Source organism: Microcaecilia unicolor, chromosome 13 (genome assembly GCF_901765095.1).
Source record: "Microcaecilia unicolor chromosome 13, aMicUni1.1, whole genome shotgun sequence".
NCBI classification, from domain to species: domain Eukaryota; kingdom Metazoa; phylum Chordata; class Amphibia; order Gymnophiona; family Siphonopidae; genus Microcaecilia; species Microcaecilia unicolor.
The window spans coordinates 90,295,310-90,322,833 of NC_044043.1; the positions used below are offsets into that span (position 1 = coordinate 90,295,310).

The 27,524-nt window shown below is 42.1% G+C and overlaps 1 protein-coding gene across 2 annotated transcripts in view; it reads left to right on the forward strand.

Moving 5' to 3' along the window:
- Nucleotides 1-27,524, forward strand: part of KAZN (kazrin, periplakin interacting protein) — a 911,287-nt gene that overhangs the window by 832,650 nt on the left and 51,113 nt on the right. For both annotated transcript variants that reach the window (XM_030186259.1, XM_030186260.1), the window contains exon 5: nt 17,929-18,065. In XM_030186259.1, the coding sequence (XP_030042119.1) occupies nt 17,929-18,065 (137 nt within the window). The remainder of the gene's footprint in view (nt 1-17,928; nt 18,066-27,524) is intronic.

The following is a 27,524-nucleotide window of genomic DNA, read 5'->3' on the forward strand; positions in this document are numbered from 1 at the left end:
GGACTTGAGTGTTTGAGGGGGAACATTATGAATCAAGTGACGAGAAAGGTATGAGGGTTCTTCTGAGAGCAAGGTTTTAAAGACCAGAAGGAGCAATTTGTACATGATTCTATGTTGGATGGGTAACCAATGAGCTGTTTTCAGGTGGGGTGTAATATGATCATATTTGCCAATATTCTTTATAAGCCTGAGAGCAGTGTTTTGGATCAGTTGTAGCATTCTGAGATCTTTTCATCTGATTTCTTTGTATGCTGCAATAATCTAACTGTGAAATTACAAGTGAATGAATTAGACTAAGTGCTGAAGACTGGAGCAGGGTTTGAATTGATCTAATTAGACGTAGAATGAATGGCGAAAAACCTGAGCAATCTGAGAATGGAAAGTAAGGACAGTATCTATCATAACTCCAAGGATTTGGGTGGTCTCGGTCAAAGGAATGTGACTGTTGGAAAGGGCGACCGGCTGACATAAGGTCTTATTGGGATGATTTGTGAAAAGAAGAACTTTTGATTTGTCAGGATTTAAGGTTCCAAAATCATTCTGTAAGTTGCGGTAATTTGTCATTAAGGTTCGATATATCTTAATTATTTAGATGGTCAATAGGGCAAATAAGCTATATATCATCTGCACAGATGAACATAGTAAGGTCTAAGGACTATGCTAGGGTAAGCAAAGGAGCAAGGAAGATGTTGAATAATATAGGGACAAGACAGAACCCTGAGGAACACCTAATGAGGGAGTATAGGGAGTAGAAGTAGCTGTGGCACAGTATAAAATCTGTCTGAAAGGTATGATTGAAACCATTTGTGGGCAGACTCTACTAGGCTGATGCTATGAAGACATTGAAGTAACAGAGAGTGATCAATGAGGTTAAAAGCAGTTGTGAGATTGAGGGAAAGAGCAACACTTCTGGAGTGATCAAGATGATAGCGGATGAAGATAGTGATAAGAAGAGCTATTTCGGCACTGTGATGTTGACGGAATCCGGTTTAATTTGGGTGTAATGCATTTGCTTGTTTTTTGTGATGAAGTCACTAAGCTGTTGGTGAACTATGGTTTTGGAAATTTTAGCAATGAAAGGGTAAGTTAGCTATTAGTCTGTAGTTGGTTATATTGGAGGTGGATTTGGATGTGTCATTTTGTTTGGGGTATACAGCAGCTGTTTTCCATGTAAGTGGGACCGTGCCTTCTGTAAGGCTGGTATTGATCATGACATGAATGTTTGGGAGGAATGTGCTTAAGAACGTTTTGATAAGAACTGTCTGATCTTCAAGCCCCTGAAATGAAATGGCCCTGAGTACCTGAAAAATAGGATGATCCTCCACACACCGCCAAGGACACTAAGGTCCTCCCAAGGACTTTTACTAACCACACCCTCTCCAAGCGAGCCTTCTCTGGAGTAGCCCCCACACTGGAATGCACTGCCTGAAAGGCTGCGCTTAACACAAGACTATCTCTACTTCAGGAAGCAGGTGAAAGCTTGGCTCATCAACCAGGCCTTTAATGGAAGAAGTAACTAACTCGTTAGTCTCACTCACACACATAAGGAGTGACATGGGCTGCATATACTGCAGCAGGACATGTTTATCCACTCCTACCCTAGCTGAGATAATATTTAACTATTTCTCTGACTTCAGGTGCAACTTTCTTTAAATCAATCACCTTACTTTCTAATTCTTCCTACTTTCTTACCTATCTATATGTTACATCTTTGTTTTACCTTTTGCTATCAATTGTAATGTTCTATTACGTATTGTGTTGACATTGTAAATTGTATACCATGCCATACTTTGTATTGTTTTTGAATATTTTTACTGCTATAATTGTCTATCATGTTTGATCTATTCTTACTGTACACCGCCTTGAGTGAATTCCTTCAAAAAGGCGGTAAATAAATCCTAATAAAAAATAATAATAATAAGCAGTGATGGAGCTGTGGTCGTGTGTATGCACTTGTCTAAATTGGCTGTCATGCATATTTATTCTTGATATCCTGTTGACCAGACAACTTAAGTGAGGCATCAGGACTGGTTGGGGAACACTGGCCTGGTGAATATCCTGTTCAGGGGTTGGTGTACAGATAATTTCAGGTCAGAGTTTTTCAAACCTATCCTAGTGACCCAGCAGCCATTTGGGAATCAGAATATTCACAGTGAAATATGCATGACATAATGAAGATCCAGTATGTACATGGTTTTGCTTTTTATTGGATTAAAGTATAGCTTCCATCTTTTTTTACACGTTTGCAACACTTTATGGCATATCTGAACTGTATTGTAGATTTTCATATAATCAGAAAACAGGCATGTTTCCCTTGTATCACTTCCCAATGCCACTTATAAAGACACTGAAAAAAAGACTAAACCTACCATTAATCCTGGTGGCTCCTTGCTGGTCATGATCCCTTCACTAGAGTGGATTCTACTGACAACCGTTCTTGAGTGCTGTTGCTCAACTAACTTTTTTTTTTTTTACGTTATTTATTAATTTTAAAACAACATAGTATTTATGAAAACATACAGCAACATATATAATATGGAATAGAATAAAATTTTTTAAAAAAGTCAGTGGGCTGATATGAGTAAAACAGAACAGTATATGCAACATACTTTAAAGAATTAATTTTTAACCAATTTATATATATTTTTTGCCTGCTTCCAGGTCAGCTTTATCCACATAGCTAATGATCAAGGATGAGGTCAAAACATTAGGCTCTGCCCTGCTGCTGATTACTAATTACAGGACATGCCAATGTTCTAAGGTAAAGCTGCAAAGTGGAACGCCAGTTTTTGAACATCCGGTTAGAATCAGATCAGCTTCTGCACAACCGTCTTTTCCTGACCAGTTTGCTACTTTACGTAACATGTCTACCATTCACCTTCCGTACCATACTTTGAGCCCAAGAAATCAGCCAGTCAGACAGCTGTTAAGGGGCCTCAGTTATCAAAGGTATTTTTCCATCTTTCCAAAATAAAAAAAATAATCCTTTGATAGGTGAAATCTTTAATCTTAAGTTTGTTGAAATGTCAGCAGAACCTGGTGGAATATGGGTGGTTACAGCTGCATGTGGAACTGTCAGCTGTCCATCATTTTTGTCTCATGTAAAATTTGCTCTAGTCAAATGTATCTCAGTGACTCGTTTCCTCTTAAATATTTCTGTGTAGGTACTTTTGTGGTCTCACGGTTTTCTATATTCCATTTATACCAGCAAAGCACTAATTGGAATCTAAAGGTGACTTTGATTTCCAAGAGCCTCAGACTTTTACGAGTGTAAGAACACAATTTATATTTTCAATTAGCTTCCTACCTCCCTTGTGTAGCAGTTAAATTTAACTCTAAGTCCATTTAATTATTAATCTGTAAATTATAACCATAAGATATACAATGTTTATGGGATGACACAGTCTCACTTTATGTAGTCATTTGTGAACTATATAGAATGCTACTGTGTAAATTAGTTCTTGGGTGCCCCTAGCCAGGATAGTGATTTTGTACCAGGTCATTGACCTGGAGAAGTTTTGCTTCAGTTGCTGCTGGGGTCAAATGAGCAAGAAGTAACCATCAGCCAAACTGCAGGCTATGTAAAGAGAAATTTACATTAGTTACCTTCATAGACAAAGAAGAAAAGGGAGAAGCTATATCAGCATCAGCAGCCAGTGTACGCTGCTGTGTACATGGGTGTTTTCATCTCACTTGCCATGAGTGGCCAGATCTTCATCTGCCTCTTTCTTCCAACCAAGTGGCTTGCTGAGTTGTAAAAGATATCTAGCAGTCACTGAAGCAGAGACCCCGATCTAGTTATGGCTACAAGCCTTCTCCATCAGCTTTGTTCCTCTTACTGGGGGTCACATTTCTGGCTGGTTGCTCGCCTACTACACACACTTTGAGGTTCTTTGTAGGTGTGTAGGAGAGGCCCAACCTGGTGTTTGAGTAAGGTTCTACAGCTGTCCTGGGTACAGCTGTTTAGAAATTAGAGCTCAGCAGTCTGGCTGCTGCCTCCCAGAAAGGTTGGCGGTTACAATTCAGCTCACTGATAGGGTGACTACATCACAGAAAAAGGGTGGAGAGAAGTTGTGTTGGGGTGACCCTCTCCTCTAGATGGTGTGGTGGTGGGTTTTTTTTCTGAAACTCACCCATGAAAGGTGGTATAGCTAATGATATAACATAAATCCCTGCTAAAGAGTTTGCATGATATATAGATATATAGATAGATAGATAAATGTGCAAATATCTATATCTATCTATTTAATTTTAATTATTCACTTTGCTGAAACAGTGGCCCAAGCGAGGTACAGTGAAACAATTTGGATCTTGCTCATGCCTTTCTCAGTACTTCAAGGCGAATTACATTCAGCTACAGTAGGTGTTTTAAAGTGAAAAACATACAACACCAGAAAAGTAAATATAAAAGCATCACTAGTGTGTGTGTATGTATGTATATATGTGTGAGCAGTCATAGCAGTATATACTAGTGCACTCCATTTAAGTGTACGTCGGATAAGTGCATGCTCTGTTTAACTGCATGCCGTACTTCGGTCCCGTTTTTGGCACCATCAATTTCTATGGGGACAAACTTCGGTTTAGCGCACCACTGATAAGTGCAAAAATTGTTTATATGCATGGTTTAAGACCGCTCCTCTGCAGGAAAGACTCCGCATAAGCGCACACGTGGAATATGGAAGCCGATTGGCGTGTGACAAAGGGGCGGTAAATTTGAAATCTCGTTGGTTAACTGCCACAGGCAGAAGAAGCGAAAGAATGTTGTTAGAGTGTACACTGGAGTTGTCGTCGCGCAACTGTACGACTTTAACACTGGCTGAACGAATAGAAGTTCTTAAAAAATTAGAAAACAAACAAAGTCAAGCATCTATTGCTAAAGAATATGATGTCAATCCCAGTCAAATTTCACATATCTTGAAGCAGAAAGACCAACTTCTGGAAGACTGGCAAAACAATACAGATCCACACCGGAAATGAAAACGGGTGGGAAAAGCTGAGGCGGTAGAAGATGCTCTTCTTCGGTGATTTTCTCAAGTCAGGAGCAGACAGTTTCCTGTCAGTGATCCACTGCTTATGGAGAAAGCTAATCAGCTAGCTGAAAGTCTTGGACTAACTGAATTCAAAGCCACTGTTGGATGGTTGCAAAGATGGAAGGAGAGGAACAACATAAAATTCAAGAAACAGCATAGTGAAAAACAAGACGCTGATGACTTTGGTGCTGAAAATTGGGTTGTTTCAGTTTTTCCTACCATCTTAAACGAGTTTGCACCTCGTGACATTTTCAATGCTGACAAAAACGGTCTCTACTGGCGAGCGATTCCTAATTGAACACTTGCATTCAAACAACCCGAAACTACAGGAAGTATAATGTCGAAGGACCGACTGACAATCCTCCTTTGCTGTAATATGGATGGGAGTGAGAAGTTCACTCATCATTGGAAACAGCAAACAGCCCCGTTGCTTCAAGAATGTTAAGCGACTTCCTGTGTCATACGAGGCTAACGTGAATTCATGGATGACTGGGGAAATTTGGAAGCAGTGGCTAAAGAAGTTAGACACTAGAATGCGGCACAAAAGCGTCAGATTTTGTTGCTTTGTGATAATTATTATTATTATTAGCATTTGTATAGCGCTACCAGATGTGCGCAGCGCTGAACACCTGATACAAAGAAACAGTCCCAGCTCAAAAGAGCTTACAATCTAAATAATACAGACAGACAAGACAGTTATGGGTGAGGGAAGTAATGGGAGCTAAAAGCAGCAGTGAAAAGGTGGGTTTTCAGCATAGATTTATGCTGCACACAGTGATGATGTCAGGCTGTCTAACGTCAAGGTGGTCTTCCTGCCACCAAACACTACCTCTCCGATCCAACCTATGGATCAGGGCATAATAGCCAATTTCAAACAACATTATCGGGCTCTTGTGCTACGTTGTCTGATGAGCATTATGGATGACCAGAGTGGCAAGGATAAATGTGCTGTTGAACTGGCTCGTAATCTTATCACTGTTGGATTCCCTACATATGCAGAAAGAAGCCTGGAATCATGTTACACAGGCAACCATTGTGAACTGCTACAAGTGGGCAAGCTTTGTTAGGGATGTGGAGAGAGACGAAAGAGATGCAGCTGTTGCAAACGCGTCAGATGAACAGGCTATTGACATCCCAGCCGGTGTTACTGAAGAGGAGTTTCATTACCACGTAGCTGTTGATTACGATCTACAAACAGCTGATGACAGCACTGATGTTGAGATATGCGCCTACACGCAGGCAACGACTGATGATGAAACAGATAATGAAATAAGCAGCGAGGCACATGCTGACGAAATTCAACAACCTTCTGTCACTTTTGCAAGAACACTGGAGAGTCTCAACACCGTGCAGGCCTATCTGGAGGCCACTGGATGTCAGTGATAAGACAGTTTTTACCATCTGGCAGACGTAGTCTGTGGAACTCACAGACCCAATAGTGTACAGAGGACTATGACTGATTACTTCAAGTAAGCCTAACGTCAGTTAACGGAGACTAACGTCAGTTAACGGAGACTGTATACTGTACATATAATAAACAGTACTGTACATATGTTTATCAGATGTCAAGCTTCTTTGGGTCACAACGGTTAAGTGCACGCTCCGATTAACTGCATGTATTTCTTTGATCCCAGAACCTGGAGAACTGAGTTCGATTCCCACTTCAGGCACAGGCAGCTCCTTGTGACTCTTGGCAAGTCATTTAACCCTCCATTGCCCCATGTAGGCCGCATTGAGCCTGCCATGAGTGGGAAAGCGCGGGGTACAAATGTAGCAAAAAAAAAAAAAGTGGACGCTTGTAGTTCTAGTGTCAGGTGTTGGTCAATCAGTATTCCTAGTACTTTCTAGAGTGTATTCTGTTTGATCTATTTGAATTTTGTTGCTTGTTATTGGTTTGAAAGGGTTGGTTATCGCCATAAACTTTGTTTTCTTTCTATTGAGTTTGTTTGAAAGTTGTGGCCCAGGTTTCCATCAGGTCAAGTGCACGTCTGATTTCTCCTTTTGCAGCCATGATGTCTTCTGCAAAGGGGATGCAAATGGTTACATCATCCACGAAGATGTATGTTTTGAAGCCGTTTGTTTCTAGTTTGTGTCCCAGGGGGGACATCAGGATGTTGAATAGTGATGGAGAAATGGGGGAGCCCTGAAGCACTCCACAGTCTGGGATCCATTCCGTGGATAGGAATCCTGGCATCTTCACTTTGTAGGATCTGCTGCTGAGAATGACATCACCTGTTTGTTCCTTCTGGCCATTCCTCTCCCCATGCACCCAAGCATCCTTCTAGCTTTGGCCATCTTACCACAACTAAGTCCAGCTCCTCTTTCATGCACAAAAGTTCTTCACCTCCTAAACTGTATCGTGTAGGATTGTTTATCACGGGTAATAAATTATCTGCGTCCAAGATTCCCCAAACAGAACTATCTGCACGCAGAATACTCTGTACTCGGTCTAGGGGAGGGAACCTTGGATTGGAACCTAGCCAATTACTTCCGAGAGAGAAGAACGCAACTGAAAAAGCAGGCTGAAATATATATTAGTTTTTATTATAGATATATATATGAAAAGGTATACAAAATAGAAACTGGCAAAGCTTTAGCTGAATACAAAATTACTGGCTGATAAAATTACAAACTATAAGTCACACTACACTCTGATTCTTACTGTTACTATATGAATCACACCACTGATTGGTAATGGTACAACTATGTTACGAGGTAGTACGGTTATTAGCAGCTTATCTCCTGATCACGGTATGACTATACCCAGTCTTTTGCTCAGGTAATTACCACTCACTAGCCCCAGATTAATAGGAAATAAATCACCATGTCTCTCACCAGACTGACCTCCGTGGCAGTCCCTCGGGGAAGTGGCACAGGATACTTCACAGACTCAAGCTGAGATTGCAGCGAGTCTTAGTCAGAGCTAGGTCCGGTACTCTGCAGCAGACAGGGAGAGCACAGGTTACTCCTTGCAGGTAGCTGAACCACACGGTACTTTTCCTCCAGATACACAGCTTCCACCTTCTTCCAAGGATTCCGACTAACTGATTTCTGCTTGTTCCTGCTTTTCCCCATACCTCTCGGTCAGATGACTGCAGGAACCCAATCTGTAACCTCCTCAGCTCACTGCATGGCAAGAAGGGTCCGTTGTTCTTGATCTTCAAGTTGTTACATTGTGGTATGCATTTTCTGTTTCACCCGGCCTGCTGGAGCCATGTCTCACTCCCTTTCAGCTTCTCAGGGAGATAAAGGGGGGGGGGGGGGGACTGGTTTGCCCACAGCATGTCCTTGGTGTTACATGACTGCTAGTGAGTTTCCAGAAAGCTGAATTAGCTAAATCACTGATGTATAGGTCATAGGTTCCTATGTCATAGGATTATGTAGGCCAAGATCAGCAAGGTGAGACACACAGGGAAATACCCCTACAATCGTTCCCTTGGGATTTTGCAGCCCAGAAGCGTGACCCTGCATTTTTTTAGCATTGAATCTAAGCTTCCAAATTCCAGACCATTCCTGTAGCATAGCTAAATCTTTCCTCCTGCTCTCCACAACATGAGAGGTGTCTAGCTTGTTGCAGATTTTGGTATTAATCCACAAAGAGGCAAACCTTACCAAACAGCCCTTCAGCAATATCACTTACAAAAATGTTAAAAAGAACCGTCCCAAGAACCGAACCTTGCAACACACCACTGGTAACATCGTTTTCCACAGAATAAGCTCCATTTACCACTACTCTGTCGCCTTCCACTCAACCAGTTTCTAACCCAGTCAGTCACTTTAGGGTTCATACTCAGGGCGCTCAGTATATTAATTGTCAATGCGGCACTGTGTCAAAGGCTTTTCTAAAATCTAATTACACCACATCTAGCGCTCACCCTCTATCCAACACTCTGGTCACCCATTCAAAGAAATTAATAGCTTTGTCTGAAAAGATCTGCCTCTAGTGAAACCATGTTGCCTCTGGTCCTGTAATCCATTAGATTCAAAAAACTTTACTGTTCTCTGTTTTAAAAGCATTTCCATTAATTTATTTACCACAGAAGTCAGACTTATCGGCCTGTAGTTCCCAGCCTCTTCCTTACTTCCACTTTTGTGGAGAGGGACCACATCTGCTTTTCTCTAGTCCTCCAGGAGCACTCCCAACTCTAGAGAAGCACTGAAAAGTCAGCCAACAGAGCTGCTAGAACTTCCCTAAGTTCCTTTGGTACCCTCAGATGTATGCCATCCGGCCCCATCGCTTTGTCCACCTTTAGATTAGCCAGCTCCTCATGAACACAGCCCATTGGGGAGGAGATGAGAGAAGAAGAAAGGGGAGCATAGGAATGGTATGCCTAGTGCCCACCATCCCTACAAAGAGTATTCTGGCTATGCCCCTGAACTACAGCTCTCTTTTGTCCTTTCCAAAATTGAAGCATTTGCAGACCATGGTCGTATCTATGACTATTTACAACACAACAGGCTATTAAATATTAGGCTGTCAGAGCCTGGGCCGTTAAATCCTGCAATTGCTACAGGCCTACAATTCACATTCCTCACTGCGTTTTAGATGAAGGAAATGTGTGAAGCAATTTAGTTTGACCTTAAAGTTTCTTACACAGCTAACCACAGGATACTAATTAACAAACTTCATCACTTCAAGCATTCCTAGTACAGCCTGGAACTATTTTTAAGGCAGAAACAGAAAGCTGGTTGAGATGTTGTTCAATCTGTGTTATATCAACAAGGGGGTTCTTTAGAATGCTGTGCTGGAGCTATGTATTTTTGTGGTTTTTTTTTTTAATTATTATTATTATTGTTGTTGTTGTTTTTAGTGGTCTAAAGGCCTTGTTAGGTTGCTAAGCTTCTTCATACTGCAGCATTGATTATATTTTATGTTATATATTATATGCCGGATTTAATTCCTGGGGAATGACCTGGAACATGGTTTCCGCCACTTCTTTTCAGACTCCAGAGCAGCAGGGATGTTCTGCTCCAGCCCCTCCCTTGCAGAATGGCTGTAGGGAACGGGGTGAGCATGGAGCAGGGCACTCTGCTCCCTAATCCAGACCCTTATCTCCTGTTGCCCCTGCCATTGGCCTGTCCATGCTCTTCCTCTGCTCCACAGTTCCACTTCCCTTTTGGCTAGAAGCCCTATATAAAATTTATATAGATATCTAGTACCCTGCATAGATAGAGCCTCTCTACTATAAACAGTATGAATTACTTTTTTCTGACATCAGTAATTGCCAAGTAGAGCACTACACATTTTACTTTCCAGCTTCTTCTAGAGGATCTAGAATCTTGACATGACGAGAAGAAAGAAGGAATTGTTGTTGGAGAACCTCTGAACCTCCCCCTCCGACTATAAAACCCTGTACTGCATTTGCAAAGCTGTCTTTGGCTGTTGAACCTGTTCATCCTCTGACCATACACATGAGGGGAGAGCCCTAGACACAGAGGCTCTCAAGGCTATCTTGTGCTACCCTAGCTGCATAACAGTTTTCAAAGAGTCATCCCAGGAATATACAGGAGACAGAAGCCATATAAGCATCTTTCCTGTTGGGTGCCTAAGAGAATGGGAATCTTTCTACATCCCTTCTGAGAAACTGAAAAGAAAAGAGAAACTGGGCTACATATGTATTTTCCAGCAGGGTGACATGAACTATCTGCTAGTGGTCCAGGAACATCTACTGGGCTGAAGTTACTAAATCTACAGGGTTCCTGACGGCCCAGATCTACTCAGCTGATTCTTATTTCAAGAACCTGTATCTGAGTTTGAGTCCCTGAGTCTTATTTTTGTATTTGACACCAGAACTGTAAGTGAATTTTGAAAGGAACTGTATATACCTTCTGCTACTTAGTGTAGTAGGTGGAACAGAGAGAGAAATAGAAGAGTTTGGACTTTCTATGAGATTTGGCATTGGGAGTAACAAGAACCACAGCCAATGCAAATAATTGAGTTGCCATTTGTTAACTCTTGCATTGCCTTCCTCTGCCACATCGTGCTTGTTTACTAATAAACAGTTGGTTGAGAACAGCAGGCTCGGATTTATTGTGAGAGTGGAGAAAAGGAGAAGTTGCTTGTGGCCTCCCAGAGAATTCCAGACCCAACCCAAGTCACAACTAAAAAAGTTCTGTTTATGTAAAGAGGTTATCCATATCCTAAAGACACTGTAGGCAGCCACCTACCAACCCCACTTTACATATGTAACTCCCTCCCACTGAGTTCATTCCAAACCATGTAACTTCTAGCATGGAAAGCTGGAACAAAATACTGGTGAGGCTAGCCGAGCTTTAAAAATTAACATAATAAGTGGCAGCAGCAGAAGACCAGTTGGCCCATCTAGCCTAACATGGTATGATATGTAATGGGGTGGAGAGGGAGAGGAAATGCATGTTCCCCCCCCCCCCCCCCCCCCCCCCGATGGACTGCCGGCTTTAATCATGCGATTAATCACGATTAAAAATTTTAATCAAACTGCATCCCTAGTAATTATCTAAGAGGTCATGTTTATGACAAGCATTTATCATGTCTTAGTCAGTAATCCACCTACCATATCTTTTTCACGGTTTTATTTTCTCATGTTGTAAATAAGACCAAAAAGACTATAATACCTTTGTATCGCTACATGGTGTATCTGCACCTTGAGTATTGCGTTCAGTTCTGGTTGCCTTATCTCAAAAAAGATATCGTGGAATTAGAAAAGGTTCAAAGAAGAGTGACAAAATGATGAAAAGGATGGAACTCCTCTCGTATGAGGAACGGCCAATTAGGGCTCTTCAGCTTGGAGAAGAGACGGATGAAGGGAGATATGATTGAGGTCTGTAAAATCCTGAGTGGTGTAGAACGAGTAATATTCATAGTAGATGACTGCAGAAAAAGACCTGCACAGTCCATCCAGTCTGCCCAACAAGATAAACTCATATGTGCAACTTCTTGTGTATACCTTAACTTGATTTGTATCTGCCATTTTCAGGGCACAGACCGTAGAAGTCTGCCCAGCACTAGCCCCACCTCCCACCACCGGCTCAGCCACCCAATCTCGGCTAAGCTTCTGAGGATCCATTCCTTCTGAACAGGATTCCTTTATGTTTATCCCGCGCATGTTTGAATTCCATTACCGTTTTCATCTCCACCACCTCCCGCGGGAGGGCATTCCAAGTATCCACCACTCCGTGAAAAAATACTTCCTGACATTTTTCTTGAGTCTGCCCCCCTTCAATCTCATTTCATGTCCTCTAGTTCTACTGCCTTCCCATCTCCGGGAAAAGGTTCATTTGCGGATTAATACCTTTCAAATATTTGAACATCTGTATCATATCACCCCTGTTTCTCCTTTCCTCCAGGGTATACATGTTCAGGTCAGCAAGTCTCTCCTCATACGTCTTGTAACGCAGATACCATACCATTCTCATAGCTTTTCTTTGCACCGCTTCAATTCTTTTTACATCCTTAGCAAGATACAGCCTCCAAAACTGAACACAATACTCCAGGTGGGACCTCACCAACGACTTACACAGGGGCATTAAAACCTCTTTTCTTCTGCTGGTCACACCTCTCTCTGTACAGCCTAGCAACCTTCTAGCTACGGCCACCGCCTTGTCACACTGTTTCGTCACCTTCAGATCCTCAGCTACTATCACCCCAAGATCCCTCTCTCCGTCCGTACATATCAGACTCTCACCGCCTAACACATAGTCTCCCGTGGATTTCTACTCCCTAAGTACATCACTTTGCATTTCTTTGCATTGAATTTTAATTGCCAATCAATTTTTTTTTACTTGTTCCAAAATTACAAGGACTAGGGGACACTTGAGGAAGTTACATAGAAATACTTTTTAAAACAAATAGGAGGAAATATTTTTTTACTCAATGAATAGTTAATCTCTGGAACTCTTTGCCAGAGGATGTGGTAACAGTAGTTAATGTATCTGGGTTTATAAAAGGTTTGGACAAATTCCTGGAAGAAATATCCACAGTCTGCTTTTGAGAGACATGGGAGGTAACTGCTTGCCCTGGGGTTTGTAGTATGGAATGTTGCTAACCTGAGACTCTGCATGGAATCTTGTCACTCTTTAGGATTCCAGAATCTTGCTATTCTTTGGGGTTCTACATGGAATGTTGCTGCTATTTGGGTTTCTGTCAGGTACTTGTGACCTGGCTTGGCCATTGTTTGGAAAACAGGATACTGGGCTAGATGGACCATCGGTCTGCCCAGTATGGCCACTCTTATGATCGCTTACATTCTTATGTAACCTCTCATCTCCTGCAAGCAGCAAAATTGCAGCATAAAAATAATCAGAGTTTCGTCAATTTTTAATCGCTTTTGGGAATGGGTTTAAACGGCACTGGAATTTACCACTGTCTTAATACTCATAAATAATAAAATTTCTCCTTCTAGTTCCTTCTAAGTCCTGGTATGAATTTAAAGTAGCTGAAGATTTTATGACTGGCCTGGAGCATTTAATTGTAAACTGTATGCATATATGAAAGGCAGCTTTAAAAGTTATTTTCTCTCACTTTGATGTGAATTGCATACTGATGGGACATCTGGAACTAAAAGAATTTGTTTTGGTAGTGTAGAAATTGTAATTCTGTATAGAAGAGGAAATTAAATTGTCTAGGCTAGAAAATGAAATAGGACCCCTGGAGTCAGCAGCTGGAAGTATACTACTGTCTTTGGTAGAGTACACTAAATTGGTTCACTTTTCATTTTTTAAAGCAAAATTTGGATTTTCAACTTCGGAAGTTGAAAATATCACAGAAATTAGTATTTTTATGCATGTGAATGTTATTTTGTATGTCAGAGTATAGTACACTAATCTTTAAAGGGAAAAAGGATAGACTTTCCACCTTCTTGGAAGTTTTGGCCCAAAACCATTGGTGCATTCTATGTATCTGTTTTAGAGCCAAACATTTAGGGTCTGTTCTACTAACCTGTTCAATTTCCAATTTTTGTGGCTGGCAAGCACAAAACTAATGTCCCATCAAGAAGGGGCATTGCCACTATTTTTTTATCGCAGGTCATTCACATTCAAATTAAAGCCATGGTACCTTCTCCTGGTTAATGCAGAAGCATTTAGCGCCTCCTGTTTAGGAGGCAGTAAGTAGCACCATATTAACGCTGCATTAACCAGTAAGTTTGATGTAAGTGTAATGCACTAGCTGGTTAACACTTCCACACCCCCTCTCTGCCATGCCACACCTCTGACCAAAGATTTCTGAAAAATTCGGTAATGTGCGGACAAGCCAATCTCCTGCAAACCCCCTTAACTCGGTTTCATGGTAGCCTGCTTCCATGCGTTAACCACGCATTCAGTGGTGTTCCTAGGTCGGCTGCCACCTGGGGCGGATCGCCACTGCGCATCCCCCCCCCCCCCCGAGTGCAGCGGTGTCTGTCCCCCCAGGGTGCAGCACGACACACACACCCCCGGCGCAATGACACCCCCCTCCACCGCGCATCAAGCCCCCCCCCCCTCCCGGGTGCATTCTTGGCTGCTGGAGGGCTGCAGAGAGCAGCCGCGCACCTGTTGGCTCCACTGGCTCCCTGCTCCCTCTGCCCCGGAACAGGAAGTAACCTGTTCCGGGGCAGAGGGAGCAGGGAACCAGTGGAGCCGACAGGTGCATGGCTGCTCTCTGCAGCCCTCCAGCAGCGTGCACCTGGGGCTGACCGCCTTTGCCCTTGCTACGCCACTGCACGCATTAACTACTTAATGCTCTTTAGTAAAGGGGCCCCCAATGTATAATATTATAATCATCATTTATATTTGAGCTGTTACATTTGCATTGTTTTCCATAATATGTTTGTCGACAAGTAGGATAAATTAGCCACACAAGTGTGTGACGTCATCTGAAGCGCTGTCACAGATTGCTGTTTCAGAGCGCAGAAAAACATAGGTTGTTCTGAGCATGCGTGGGACTTTCCATGTAAATTCTCTCAGTCTACTTTCATCTAAGCTTTTGCACAGTTTTTTTGCTCTGTCTAAACATTCTTTCTTGCTACTGATGTGCTAAGAACATAAGAATTGCAATACTTGTCAAACTAAATGTCCACTAGACCAAGTATCCTGTTTCCAGCAATGGTCAATCAGGTCGCAAGATTCCAAAGAGTGTTTTGTGTTCTATGCTGCTTACCCCTAGGACTTTCCTTCCAAGAACTTGCCCAGAACTTGTAAATCCACCTGTGCTAATGCTAACGCTAACTGTTTGTTTTTACCACATCCTTTGGCAAAGAATTCCAGAACATAATTTTGTGTAGAGTGAAAAAATTTTTATGCCATTTGTCTTACATGTACAGCATTAACAATTTCTTGGTGTATCCCCTAGTCTTTGTACTTTTTGAAAAAGTAAACAACCAATTCACATTTACCCATTCCACCCCATTCAGGATTTTATAGTCCTAAGCCATATTTTCCCTCGGTCATTTCTTTTCCAAGCTGAAATTGGCCTAGACCAGTGATGGCGAACCTATGGCATGCGTGCCAGAGAGGGCACTCAGAGCCCTCTCCTTTGGCACACGCACCGTCAGTGGTCCGCTCCGCCCACTCTCCCTCCCTCTTCCAACGAACGAAGCACCAGGCCGCCCGCCCTCCCTCCCTCTTCCAACCAACGAAAAGCCACCAGGCCGCCCGCCCTCCCTCCCTCCCTCTTCCAACCAACGAAAAACCACCAGGCCGCCTGCCCGCCCGCCCTCCCAGCACCTCTCAGCACCAGCGCTCGCCCTCCTCCTCTGAAATTGAAAAGGCGTCGGCAGCTGCAGCGAAACGCGTGGTCTTCGCTCGGCACGCCTTCGGTCTTCGCTTGTGTCTCTCAAGCTATGGTCCCGCCCTCATAATATAATATTTTCAATGATGTCTGTTTATATGCGCCATGGCTGGTGTAAGGGGTGTGGCTATCATAGGGGTGGAGTCATATGTGATGACCCCGCCCACAATGAGTACCGGCACTTTGTGATAAATAATTCGATTTTGGGTTGCTGTTTGGGCACTCGGTCTCTGAAAGGTTCGCCATCACTGGCCTAGACTGTGTAGCTTTTCCTCATTGGGGAGCCATTTCATCCCCTTTATCATTTCAGTTGACCTATTCTAGTTCTTTTAGATGAATTTACTAAAATTGCACAACACCCAAGTTGCAATCACACTATGGAGAAAAACAGACATATTACAATGTGGTTTCACTGTTTCATCCAGTTTCCATTCCACTAGGCCACAACAGTGGGATATGCAGTCCACTAATTATTTTTTCTAAAGTTAACCAGCTCCTTAGTGAACAGAATTGGGTCTTGTCTCTGAGGGCTACAGGTAGTTTTATTGTGGGCCTTGAGGGGCAGGGGGAAGAATTACTCTTCAAGGCCCTTATTTAGAAGCTGCACCTGTCACCTTTCAAATCTGTTCTCTCACACTCGGCCCTACAAAGTGACTACAACTCCATTGGCTTTGGGTTTTATAAGCTACAAATCATCTGTTCAGTGAAATCTCTCACAACGCAATGTAAATGTTAGTACTTTCATTAGTTATCAATAATATTGATTACTGTAATTTGTTACTTTCTGGTATTTGACAACCGATATTCATCATCTTCAAATAATTCAAAATATGGCAGTCAAGCTCATTAAGGGGGCTACAAAATGGGATCATGTTATCCCCGTTGCTGAAAAATGAATATTAGCTGCAGGTTTCACATAGGATCACTTTTAAGAATTTTAGTTTATAAGCTTCAACATATAGGACTTCTACTTTTTGTGTTTCATCTGCTAATACTTCATTCTTCACCTAGGGCACTCAGATTTATACAATTAAACCTTTTATTGATAGCCTCATTTAGATAAATATACCAAGACACAGGCCAAGGTCAATGTTGGAACAATTGTGGAGCACCTGGGGGCTTTTTTCATGTGTGGTGGACCTGCCCACAGGTGTGTACATATTGGACCGCTCTTTGGGGTTTGTTAAATATGCACTGTGGGCAGAATTCTGTTTGCTTAACTTTAAACTGGTGGGAGTTAAACTGGAACCGCACAAATTGGCTGCCTGTTTGTTCACGGTTAGTAAAATTGCATTAGCAGCCAACTGGAAACCTATTGCTGTCACTTGTGAAGGCCAAGTGCTGAAGAGACTGGACTATGTCTATCAGATGTCTCGGTTGACAGCCATCTGTCAAAGGCGTTTGTTGCAATTTCACAAAATTTAGGATATTTATAAGGCCTGGCGATGGCAACATAGGTGCATTGACCTTTGATTAGAGCTGGACTGTTACTACTTAGATGATGATTAGTGTGGCTCCTTTCTACGAACATGAGGGGAGGGGAGGGGAGGTTGGGGTTACTTTTTTCTGATGTTAAGAATGCGTTTGTGTTAGTATAAGCTGTGTTAATCAGAAAATTCAATAAAAATGTATGGTAAAAAAGAAATCTTTGTTTTGAGCATTGGAATGAGCTAGTTCCTGTGTTTTCTATATAGATGTTTGGGGCCAAAAGGGGGATGGAAAGATACTTAAAATTGCAAATGGAAGCACAGTTTCTTCATTTATTTATTTATTTGTTAATGTGCTTATATTCCTAAGCTGAAATATAAACATAAGCCACATTGAGCCTGCAAATAGGTGGGGGAATGTGGGATACAAATGCAATAAAGAAATAATAATAATAAAACACTGAAAAATATATGGCAGAGACCATAAAGCCATGAATTAAACAGCAAAAATACATGAATGCTGAGGGGTTTGGCCTTGGTGGAGACTTCCTTTCCTATCCTTCCTAGGTAAGAAGGTAAACTGCCATTTCGAGAGGTCATTTTAAGAAGGAATAGGGCTAAAATATGCCTAAAATAATAAAGATAAAGAAATTAACATAATATAATTTAGTATATTTGACTTTACCTTAACAAAGTGTCTGTATATTGTTTGTTTTATTTTATGCAGCCATGAAGGCAGATCGAAAGCGTTTAAAGACGGAGAAGACTGACTTGGTAAGCCAAATGCAACAGCTCTATGCGACACTGGAAAGTCGGGAGGAGCAGCTGCGAGACTTCATTAGGAACTACGAACAGCACAGAAAAGTAAGTCAATTAGAACTTGCCTGAGAAGAATTCGGTCACCTTTTGCAAACAAGCTAGCACCTCAGCATCTTGCATTAATCAATTTAAATATGTACTACAGGATAGGTAATAAATGAGAGAAAAGACAACCAAACAGCAGCAGCAGCGATCCAAGGAAGGACAAACATAGCAAAAGTTTATCCAAATGTCAGCTTTAATGGAAACAGAACCCTTACCTGACCAAGGTTCGGAAAAACCTTTGTCGGGGTCACATAGGTTTCCACAATACCTTCACAGATTATGTACTACAATCACTGCTTAGAAAAAGCACTGGCAAAACTGTTTCTTACTCGGGTACCCTTTTACTAAGGCGCACCTAAAAGTGGCCTGCGCTGGTGTAGGTGCCTGGACTCATGCTGGTGTAGGTGTGTGAACACGCGCTGGTCCATTATCCTGAGCGTGCCTGGAAAAAAGGGATTTTTTTATTGTGCCGGAAAATGGACGTGCAGCAAAATGAAAACCAGCGCGTGTCTATTTTCGGCCTGAGACCTTAATGCCACCCATTGACTTAACGATAAAGTCTCACATACTAACTGAGTGGTAAGTGTCCAGCGCGCCAACTGCTGATTACCACCGGGTAAGCAGCCCCCGATAGAAAATAGAAAATATTTTCTACTGTGTGTTTTGGTCAGGATAGTGGTTAATTGTCCCTGGTCAGTTTCCATGTGTAATCTCAAGAGACCTTCCCTCAATGGAGATGAAATTGCCAAGGGTCTCCCCAGAGAGGCTGCTTCCATCGTTGGCATGGTACGTGAGGTCTCAAACGTGTCAGGGTAAACATTCCGCTCTGTCTCTTTGGCCTTGACCTTCAGCAGGCACTTCAGCATGCAATTGATCGAGTATCAACACTCAATTCAAAGGAGGTACCAGGTTGCTGTAGCGGCATTTGGCGAAATGGGCTAAGAGATGTCTCGATAACCAAGGTGCATTCAGGGGACTCCTCAATGTTGTTTGTGCCAAGCAACCCAGAGTCCATGATTTTTTCAACCTGAAGGTCTCCGTCAATCAAAACTTATCTATTGGTCCTAGAGGGGGAGATCTGGAGGTCTCCAAAAGATAGACCCTCATTTTCCCCTTGCCCATATGAAAAGAAAATGAGGAAAAGAGACATAGAGCCTTGAACTCAGGCTGCTGCCATTCATGTGTTTCTACAGAGATATTTGTAAATGATTTTTCTGAGCTGTTTGATTGTGTTTTGATATAAATGCATTTAAGCAAGCAGTTCTGAAAAGCAATAATATGGACACAGTCCACAGATGTGGACTTCAGGGAAGGCTTCATGAAACTCTGATAGTATTGATCAGCTTTCCTCTGCAGTCCCAGGAAAATGGCTAACATGATTTATGAGCCCCATTGCACAGTCCAGACACTTGCTCAGACTGCGTGACAATGAGGTTTGACTAATGACCGTAGCACAGTGCGATGAGCCTCTAAACGACCTAGAAAGCTTACGGAAGTCAGTATCTAGCAATCACAGACAAGGTCTGGGGATTTGTCAATATGGGGGTCCAGGTTAGGAGGCTTGAAATACTCTTCCTGTCTGAGACTCAGGGTAGTTGAAGGACTAGAGAAGAGAGAAATAAGCTACTTTTGTCTTTAAACTGAAATTTCACTTCACTTCTGTAGAGCATAATATTCCTTGAAAATGAGGTGCTTCTTAACGTTTTTTAACATTGTAAATAGATAGCCTGCTGTTAATTATTCTAAAACCATGTCTCTGAATCACCTAATTGCTGCTGTGCAGGAGAACAGTGTTCAGAAACCAAATCCATCTGCTACTGATCGACTCAGATGCTTGCGTATGTATTCGTGCGCTAAGTTTCAAAGCGTACAATGATCTGTGATGCATGTCTGAGGATTGGCATGGCAATAAGTGTGCTAGAGAGGGAACTGGTTATAAGAATAGGGTGAATTCCTGTGATAAAGCGTAGAATATAAGGTCCTCAATCCACCCTGGCACTATTTTTGGTGATATATACAGATGGTGCTATAGAAACTGCATGGATATTGGACTTTTAGTGATGGTCTCTAAAACTAGAAATCCCTGTGAAAGTCCACCTGCTACATGTCATATATAAATATGGGCTGCACATCGATTAAAAATTTAAACATCTCATGTAGTCAGGATTACCATATCAGTGTATCGAAAAATAAAATCGGTTTATGCTATTTAATCTTGTGATTAAAATTTTTATTCAATGTGCAGCCCTACTTTTGAGATATTTACCATTATCAAATAACTCATTATGTTCAATTGTAACCATACCCTAGATTGTGGCGGGGCGGACTGACCATTTGGGCAGCCGGGCAGTGCCTGAGGGCCCCGAGGCTCTACCCAGTTGCCTGCCATCTCCCTTCCCCCCCCCCCCCAGCAGGCCTTCCCCGGTCCTACCTTGAAAGGCCCTGGTGGTCTAGTGGCCTCTGCAGGGGCAAGAAAGAATCCCACTCTTTCCTGCCCATTGCTTCTACTCTGCCACACCAGGCACAGTAGCGATAGCAGGCAAGAACGAGGGGGGGGTTCTCTTCTGCCCTCAAAGAAGTCAACTAGACCACAGGGCCCTTCAAGGTAAGACTGGGGAGGGCCTACTTTGGCTCAGGAGTCTGTAGTGTGTGGGAGGGGGCGGCGGTGCTGCGGTGGGGTGGAGGAAGTGGCCGGGGGAGCCCCAACGACCTTTACTGCCCAGGGACCCCTGAATTATATTTCCCTTCCCATCTGTAAGGTTGAGTATATTCCTTTTTTCATATTTCATTTTGTTTAGGAGTACTGCTACTAAACTAATGGCATTATTTTATTGTATTCTGTTTTTATTGGATCCATTAGCATGCATATATACTTCATATAGTATATATTATAATGGTAACTTATGACCTCCTTATGTATCAGATGGTAGAAATCAAACAGAACAGTGGTTCTTTATTTATTTATTTATTGCATTTGTATCCCACATTTTCCCCACCTATTTGCAGGCTCAATGTGGCTTACATTGTTCCGTAATGGCGATCGCCAATTCCGGAATGAGAAATACAAAGTGGTATTGCATTAAAGTTCATAAGTGACAGAGTAGATTAAGCAATCAAGAATAGAGAATTCATTTTCGTAGTGAGAGATAAATTGGCATTGCGTTAAAGTTCATTAGTGACAGAGTAATTTAAGCAGTCAGGTATAGAGAGTTCGGTTTTGTCCAGTTCTGGTATGGGTTTTGTTGTCTGGTATTTAGGATGATCATTGTGGTATGCCTTTTTGAACAGGTTGGTTTTTAGTATTTTTTGGAATTTGGTTATGTCGTGTATTGTTTTTGTGGCTTTTGGTAGTGCATTCCACAGTTGCGTGCCTATGTAGGAGAAGCTGGATGCATATGTTGATTTATATTCTGCCTGTATGTACAGGTGCTCTGATATTTTATCAGTACATCTGTTTTTACAGTGTCTTGTGCATCAGCTCACTTGACATAGGATTCTTATACTTTGTCAGATTGCTTCAGCTTGTTAGATTGGATAATTGATTGATGGAGTACTTACTTGCTTCCCAGGAGCAGCCTGTTCCATGTGCGCAGCTATTACGCAGTAGGTAATGAATTTACCAATATTAATGGCAACTCCTGCTATTGGCTTAGAAAGACAATTTTCTGGTGCTCTAGGATTATACATAATTATCGCTGCTTTTGTCAATTTAAATACCTTACCCCAGTTACCCTTGAGTTTCACTACATTCCCATCAGATATGGATCCAATATACTCTTCGACAACATTGTCTCCAGCACAAATCATCTGAATAGATGGGGTATTGAGCTACCTGTATTTAAGTTTATAACCATTTCAAATTAAATTAGATGACATGACAATTCTAGTAATCCTTCCATAAAAAGATTCCCATTCTCTTCATCCACTTCCTTTCCTAGATTTTTCTAGGATAACAACTGCTATGGTTTGGTTTTCAAGGGTAAATTAAGTACAGTGTGTTCTCGCTTTTCGCGAGGTATGGTTCCAAAAAATCAGCACAAAAGGCAATGCACTGTTCTATGGAAAATACAGGGTTAGGTTCCTGCTTGCATTTTTGTCAGACAATTAAAAACAAACAAACTACTGTATACTGAATACAAATTATTTGCACTAGCATTAAAGCAGTAACACCTACTAAAAGAAACATGGACAGAAAACTGTACAGGAAAATAAAACAGCATTACAGTAAGCATTTTTATACAGTGAAAGGCATTAATTAGAATCCTGTGTTTGATGGAACTGCAGGAAGGAGAGGTTTGCACCTCCTGCACAGTAGGACATGAATGCGAAAGACAGAACTTTGTTTTAAAATGCACATGTCTGGAAATAGCCAGAAACGTAGCGCAAAAGATGATTTGTTTGTTACTTCTACATCTCCACAAATGCACAAAACTACAAAGTGTGAATACATAAATAGCGAAAAAACACCTTGTATAACATTTAATTTAAATATGATATTCTTATTTACTAATGATTTAAATAATATTTTTTTCTTTTAGTAGGTCATCTATATAATCTATCAAGTGATATTGGTTACCTTGTTCAATTATTTGTCTAAAACAGCACAGACTATTTTAATTCATCTGAAAGTTTAGTAATTTCCATCTAGCAGTTTTTAGTCCCTTAAAGATATTTTTCTCCTTATGTTCCCACCATAACTTTGATAGCTGGGAAATTTAGCTCCTATATTGCTTTCTATACAATCCTTTTATTTTTCACTAGTTATCAAGGTGCAGTAGGAAGTGAATTTTTATTGCACCTTGGTTTACTAAGTTGCTGACTCCTGTGGTAAAGAGTTAATGCTGCCTGTGGACTACCTCACACAGCATTATTCCATCAGCCCAGGAGCATCGGGGCCACCAAGCCAGATCCAGTGCTCTCAAGTCACATCTTAAAGAGGTCATGGTGCTGTCCCCTCACCCCCTGAGCAGCACCTTTTCCTGATCACACCTCCTCCCCATCAAAATCCCCACCTGCTCCAGTTCTCCCCTGATCAGAACACCCAACCCCAGTCACAACTTCCCCAATCTAAATTCCCCCTCCCTTGATAAGATCCTCACCCCAGAAAGCTGTCCCCTCACCCCCTGAGCAGCACCTTTTCCTGATCACACCTCCTCCCCATCAAAATCCCCACCTGATCCAGTTCTCCCCTGATCAGAACACCCAACCCCAGTCACAACTTCCCCAATCTAAATTCCCCCTCCCTTGATAAGATCCCCACCCCAGAAAGCATCCCTCCCCGAGCCCAGGGGCTACCAGCCCATAACTGATGGTCCATTGGGTCCTTGGGCAGGAGCAACTGGGTGTTGCTTCTGCCCAAGGACCCTTTGGACTACCAGGTAAGGGCCAGTAAGATATCAGGGATGCTGCAAATTCAGACTCCCAAAGATGGCATATTCAGATCACCTAGTTAAAATTAAAACATTTTTCAGCCTCTGCAGCCACTGTTTCCCCCATTCTGCAGGGGCTTAGCTGCAGCACGTGCCTCCACATTCTCCTACAGGCCTGTGGGGGATTTGCTGTACAACCTGCTTCTCCCATGTAGGGGGAGCTCTCTGTTTGTGCACAGCCTGGGCTCTTTCATTAATATTTGGAGCCCATAGGTCAATTTTAGCAGGCAGTGGAAAAGGTACCAGTACTCAGTACCATCAAGTACCCCCTGGAAAACAAATACTGTGTTTAATAATTCTTGGATGCATATTTTAATGTATACCACTTAGGACTACCAGTGATAAGTGGTTTATAAGTCTGATAAAGAAATATATAGTGGTTGAAGTTCCTTCTAGAGTAGCGTTTCCCAAAACCGTTCCTGGAGTAGCCCCTTGCCAGTCAGGTTTTCAGGATATCCACAATGAATGTGCATGAAAGAGATTTGCCTATAATGGAGGCAGTGTATGCAAATCAAGTTCATGCATATTCATTGTAGATATCCTGAAAACCTGACTGGCAAGGGGTATTCCAGGACTAGACTTGGGGAAACACTGTTCTAGAGTACTTAACTGATCTGTTTCAGCTAAACTAGCTGGTCAGCTTGCATGTGTTGATTTCTTAACAGATTAGTCCCCAGGATTAAGTAAATTTTCAGATCAGCTGTTCCTCTTCTCCCAGCTGTGTTAATCAGATTCAAACTGTGTTTAATGCTACAATAAATTTCTCAGCCTTCTTTGTTTTAAATTCCTTAGTGTTGTCACCATATTAGTTTCAAATATATGTTTTCCCAAGAGCTCACTGCCTTGCAGCCTCTCGCAGACTCAAATCTTAGACATCTAAGACTATAAGATATGATTTGCTGGTTCAGACCAAATGTTCATCAAGTTTACCATCTGTCTCTGACAGCCACCAATTCAAGTCACTAGGATGTGCCGCTTAGATCCCAAAGAATAGATAATTCCCTGCAGCTCCCTGCAAGGAATGAGCAGTAGCCTTCCAAGGTCTACTTGGCTTGTATTATTTATGGATTTTTTTTCCTCTAGAAATTTGTCCAAACAAACTCAGTTATGTTGGATGTCTTGACCACACCCTCTGCTAACAAGTTCCATAGCTTGATTACTCACTGAGTAAAAACAATACTTTCTCCAATTTGTTTAAAAATCTGCTACCTGTTATTTTCATGGCGTGTTCTATAATCTTAAAACCATTTCAAGGCGTAAATAACCATTCCCTATTAACATGTTCCACAGCACTCTTGATTTTTATGAACCACTATCATAGTAACATAGTAGATGACGGCAGAAAAAGACCTGCACGGTCCATCCAGTCTGCCCAACAAGATAAACTCATATGTGCTACTTTTTGTGTATATCTTACCTTGATTTGTATCTGTCATTTTCAGGGCACAGACCGCATAAGTCTGCCCAGCACTATCCCTGCCTCCCAACCACCGGCTCTGGGACAGACCGTATAAGTCTGCCCAGCACTATCCTCGCCTCCCAACCACCAGTCCCGCCTCCCACCACCGGCTCTGCCATCTAATCTCAGCTAAGCTTCTGAGGATCCATTCCCTCGGAAAAGGATTCCTTTATGTTTATCCCATGCATGTTTGAATTCCGTTACCATTTTCCTCTCCACCACCTCCCGCGGGAGAGCATTCCAAGCATCCACCACTCTCTCCATGAAAAAAATACTTCCTGACATTTTTTTTGAGTTTGCCCCCCTTCAATCTCATATCGTGCCCTCTAGTTCTACCGCCTTCCCTTCTGTGGTGCTTGACTAAATACATATTCCCCGGGATTCTATATATCGTGCCTTAATTTCCACACAGAAATCGAAGCATATTCTATAACAATGTGTATAACTTAATTAACTAGCTAATCAGCGCTGTTAATTGGATGTTAAGCAATTATCAGAACTAATTGGCATTAAGATTTACACGCACAACTCACTACGTGTATTCTGTAAAGTGGAGAGCTTAAATTCTAAGTCGCATAGTTGACAAGGGGGCATGGCCATGGGCGTTTCTAAATCCTATGCACACTGTTATAGGATACACCTGCTCTGCACCTAATTTAGACATTGGGATTGACATCAAGTAAAACATGGCCTTTCTTGGTCATCTCTTTTCCAAACTGAAGAGTCCTAATCTGTTCAGATTCTGTTCCTGTGGGAGCCATTCCATCCACTTTTATTTTTGTTTCCATCCTTTATACTTTTTCCCAGTTCAACTATATTCTCTTTCAGACAGGGCAGTCGGAACTACATACAGATCTTGAGGTACAGTCTTAACCCGAGTCTTTTAAAGCAGCATTTTGATATTCTCCATTCTTTTCTGTACAATTTCTGATATTTTATTTGTCTTTTTACGACTGCCGTCCTAAAGGATGTTGGTGTATTGTACACACAGACTTCAAGATTCTTTCCCCGGGTGGTGACTTCTAATACTGAACCCATATTATATAATATTATTTTTCCATACGTGCCTCTCTTTGCAGCTGCCCAGATGAAATTCATTTGCCATTTTGAAGCCCACTTCTCCAGTCTGATGAAAAAAAAAAGGCTTTCTGTAGTTCCTAACAGGCAACTTAACTACTCTGAATATTTCTATACCACTTGTGAATGTGATCCGTTCATTCCTTGCTCTCTTTTCCAGGTTGTTCGTGAATGTTAACACTGCTTCCAGTACAGATCCCTTAGGTACTCCACCCTTTATCTCTGTCCATTGGAAAAACATTCTATTTAGCAGAAATATTCTAAGTTCTTAAATTTCCTTCACCTCTTTTGGATCACAGTAACTGGAAAACCACGTCCTAATTTATGCAAATAGGAAGGATTCCTATATGCAGCTTTCTTCAGCATGAGAAACATATATAGGGCCAGATTCTATATGTGGTGCCTAAAAAATCCACGTGGAAAACATTTCTGCCTAAGTGTATTCTATAAGCAGTGCCTAGATTTAGGCGCAGTATATAGAATACGCTTAGTTGATAACCCAGCGCCTAAAACTACGTACCTCCATTTATACCAACGAAAACATGGCGTACAGTCCTGCATGTAGATTTAGACACAGAGGGCCATATTCTATAACAACTCGTGTGAATTTCTAAATGGCCACAAAACACCCATTTCCCTGCCCATAACCATCCCTCTATTTGCCTGTGTGTATTAGAAGGTAGGTGCACCGCATTACAGAATACACTTAGAGAGTTGTGCATGTAAATTCTAATTCCTTAGCGCAGGCAGCAGATGAATCCATCTACCAGCAGGTAACATAGTTAGGGTTACCATTCGTCTGGATTTCCCCGGACATGTCCTCTTTTTGAGGGCGCCGTGGGGAGTCCGGGCGGATTTCCACATTTCCACAATTTGTCCGGGTTTCGTCGGGACTCGGGACGGGATCATCACCACGTCATCATCTGTCCTCCTCGTCCTCGTCAATTTCTATGCGCGTGAATCCCTCCAGCCAATGATGCGATAGTAGAAGGAGTTAGATCTTGTAACAAACACAGCGCACGAGTTGAGTAGCCACCAATCGCAAATTAAAGACGAGCGTGTGGGCAAGACAACTTTCGCTTATATGCGGTGAGCCAATAACAAGACGAGTCTCAGCAACCTAGAGAGCAGCCGCGTGTTTCAATTGGCTAGAGGCTTCAGTCTCGCATTTTCTTTGGTCGGAAGGATTCAAAAGCTGAAACAAAAAGTTCGCGAGCCTAGGCAGTAATTGTTTTCTTTGGGTTTCACAATCGGTTTCACTGCCCGCAGTCTGCAATCCGTATTGTATTGCACGCTAGGAACAGATGCAGCTGAGGGAGGGTGCTACTATGGCTCATTGTTCTGATTGGCTGCCGAGTCTGCCCTTTGCAGCTGATGGGAAATTCCCAGAGAGGAGGGGAGGAAGGAGGGAGCGACACACGATTCCTGATTTTGAAAGGTAGGAAATGGCTCTAATAATATTGTTCTTAGTGTTTCTCTGAAGCAACGAGCAAA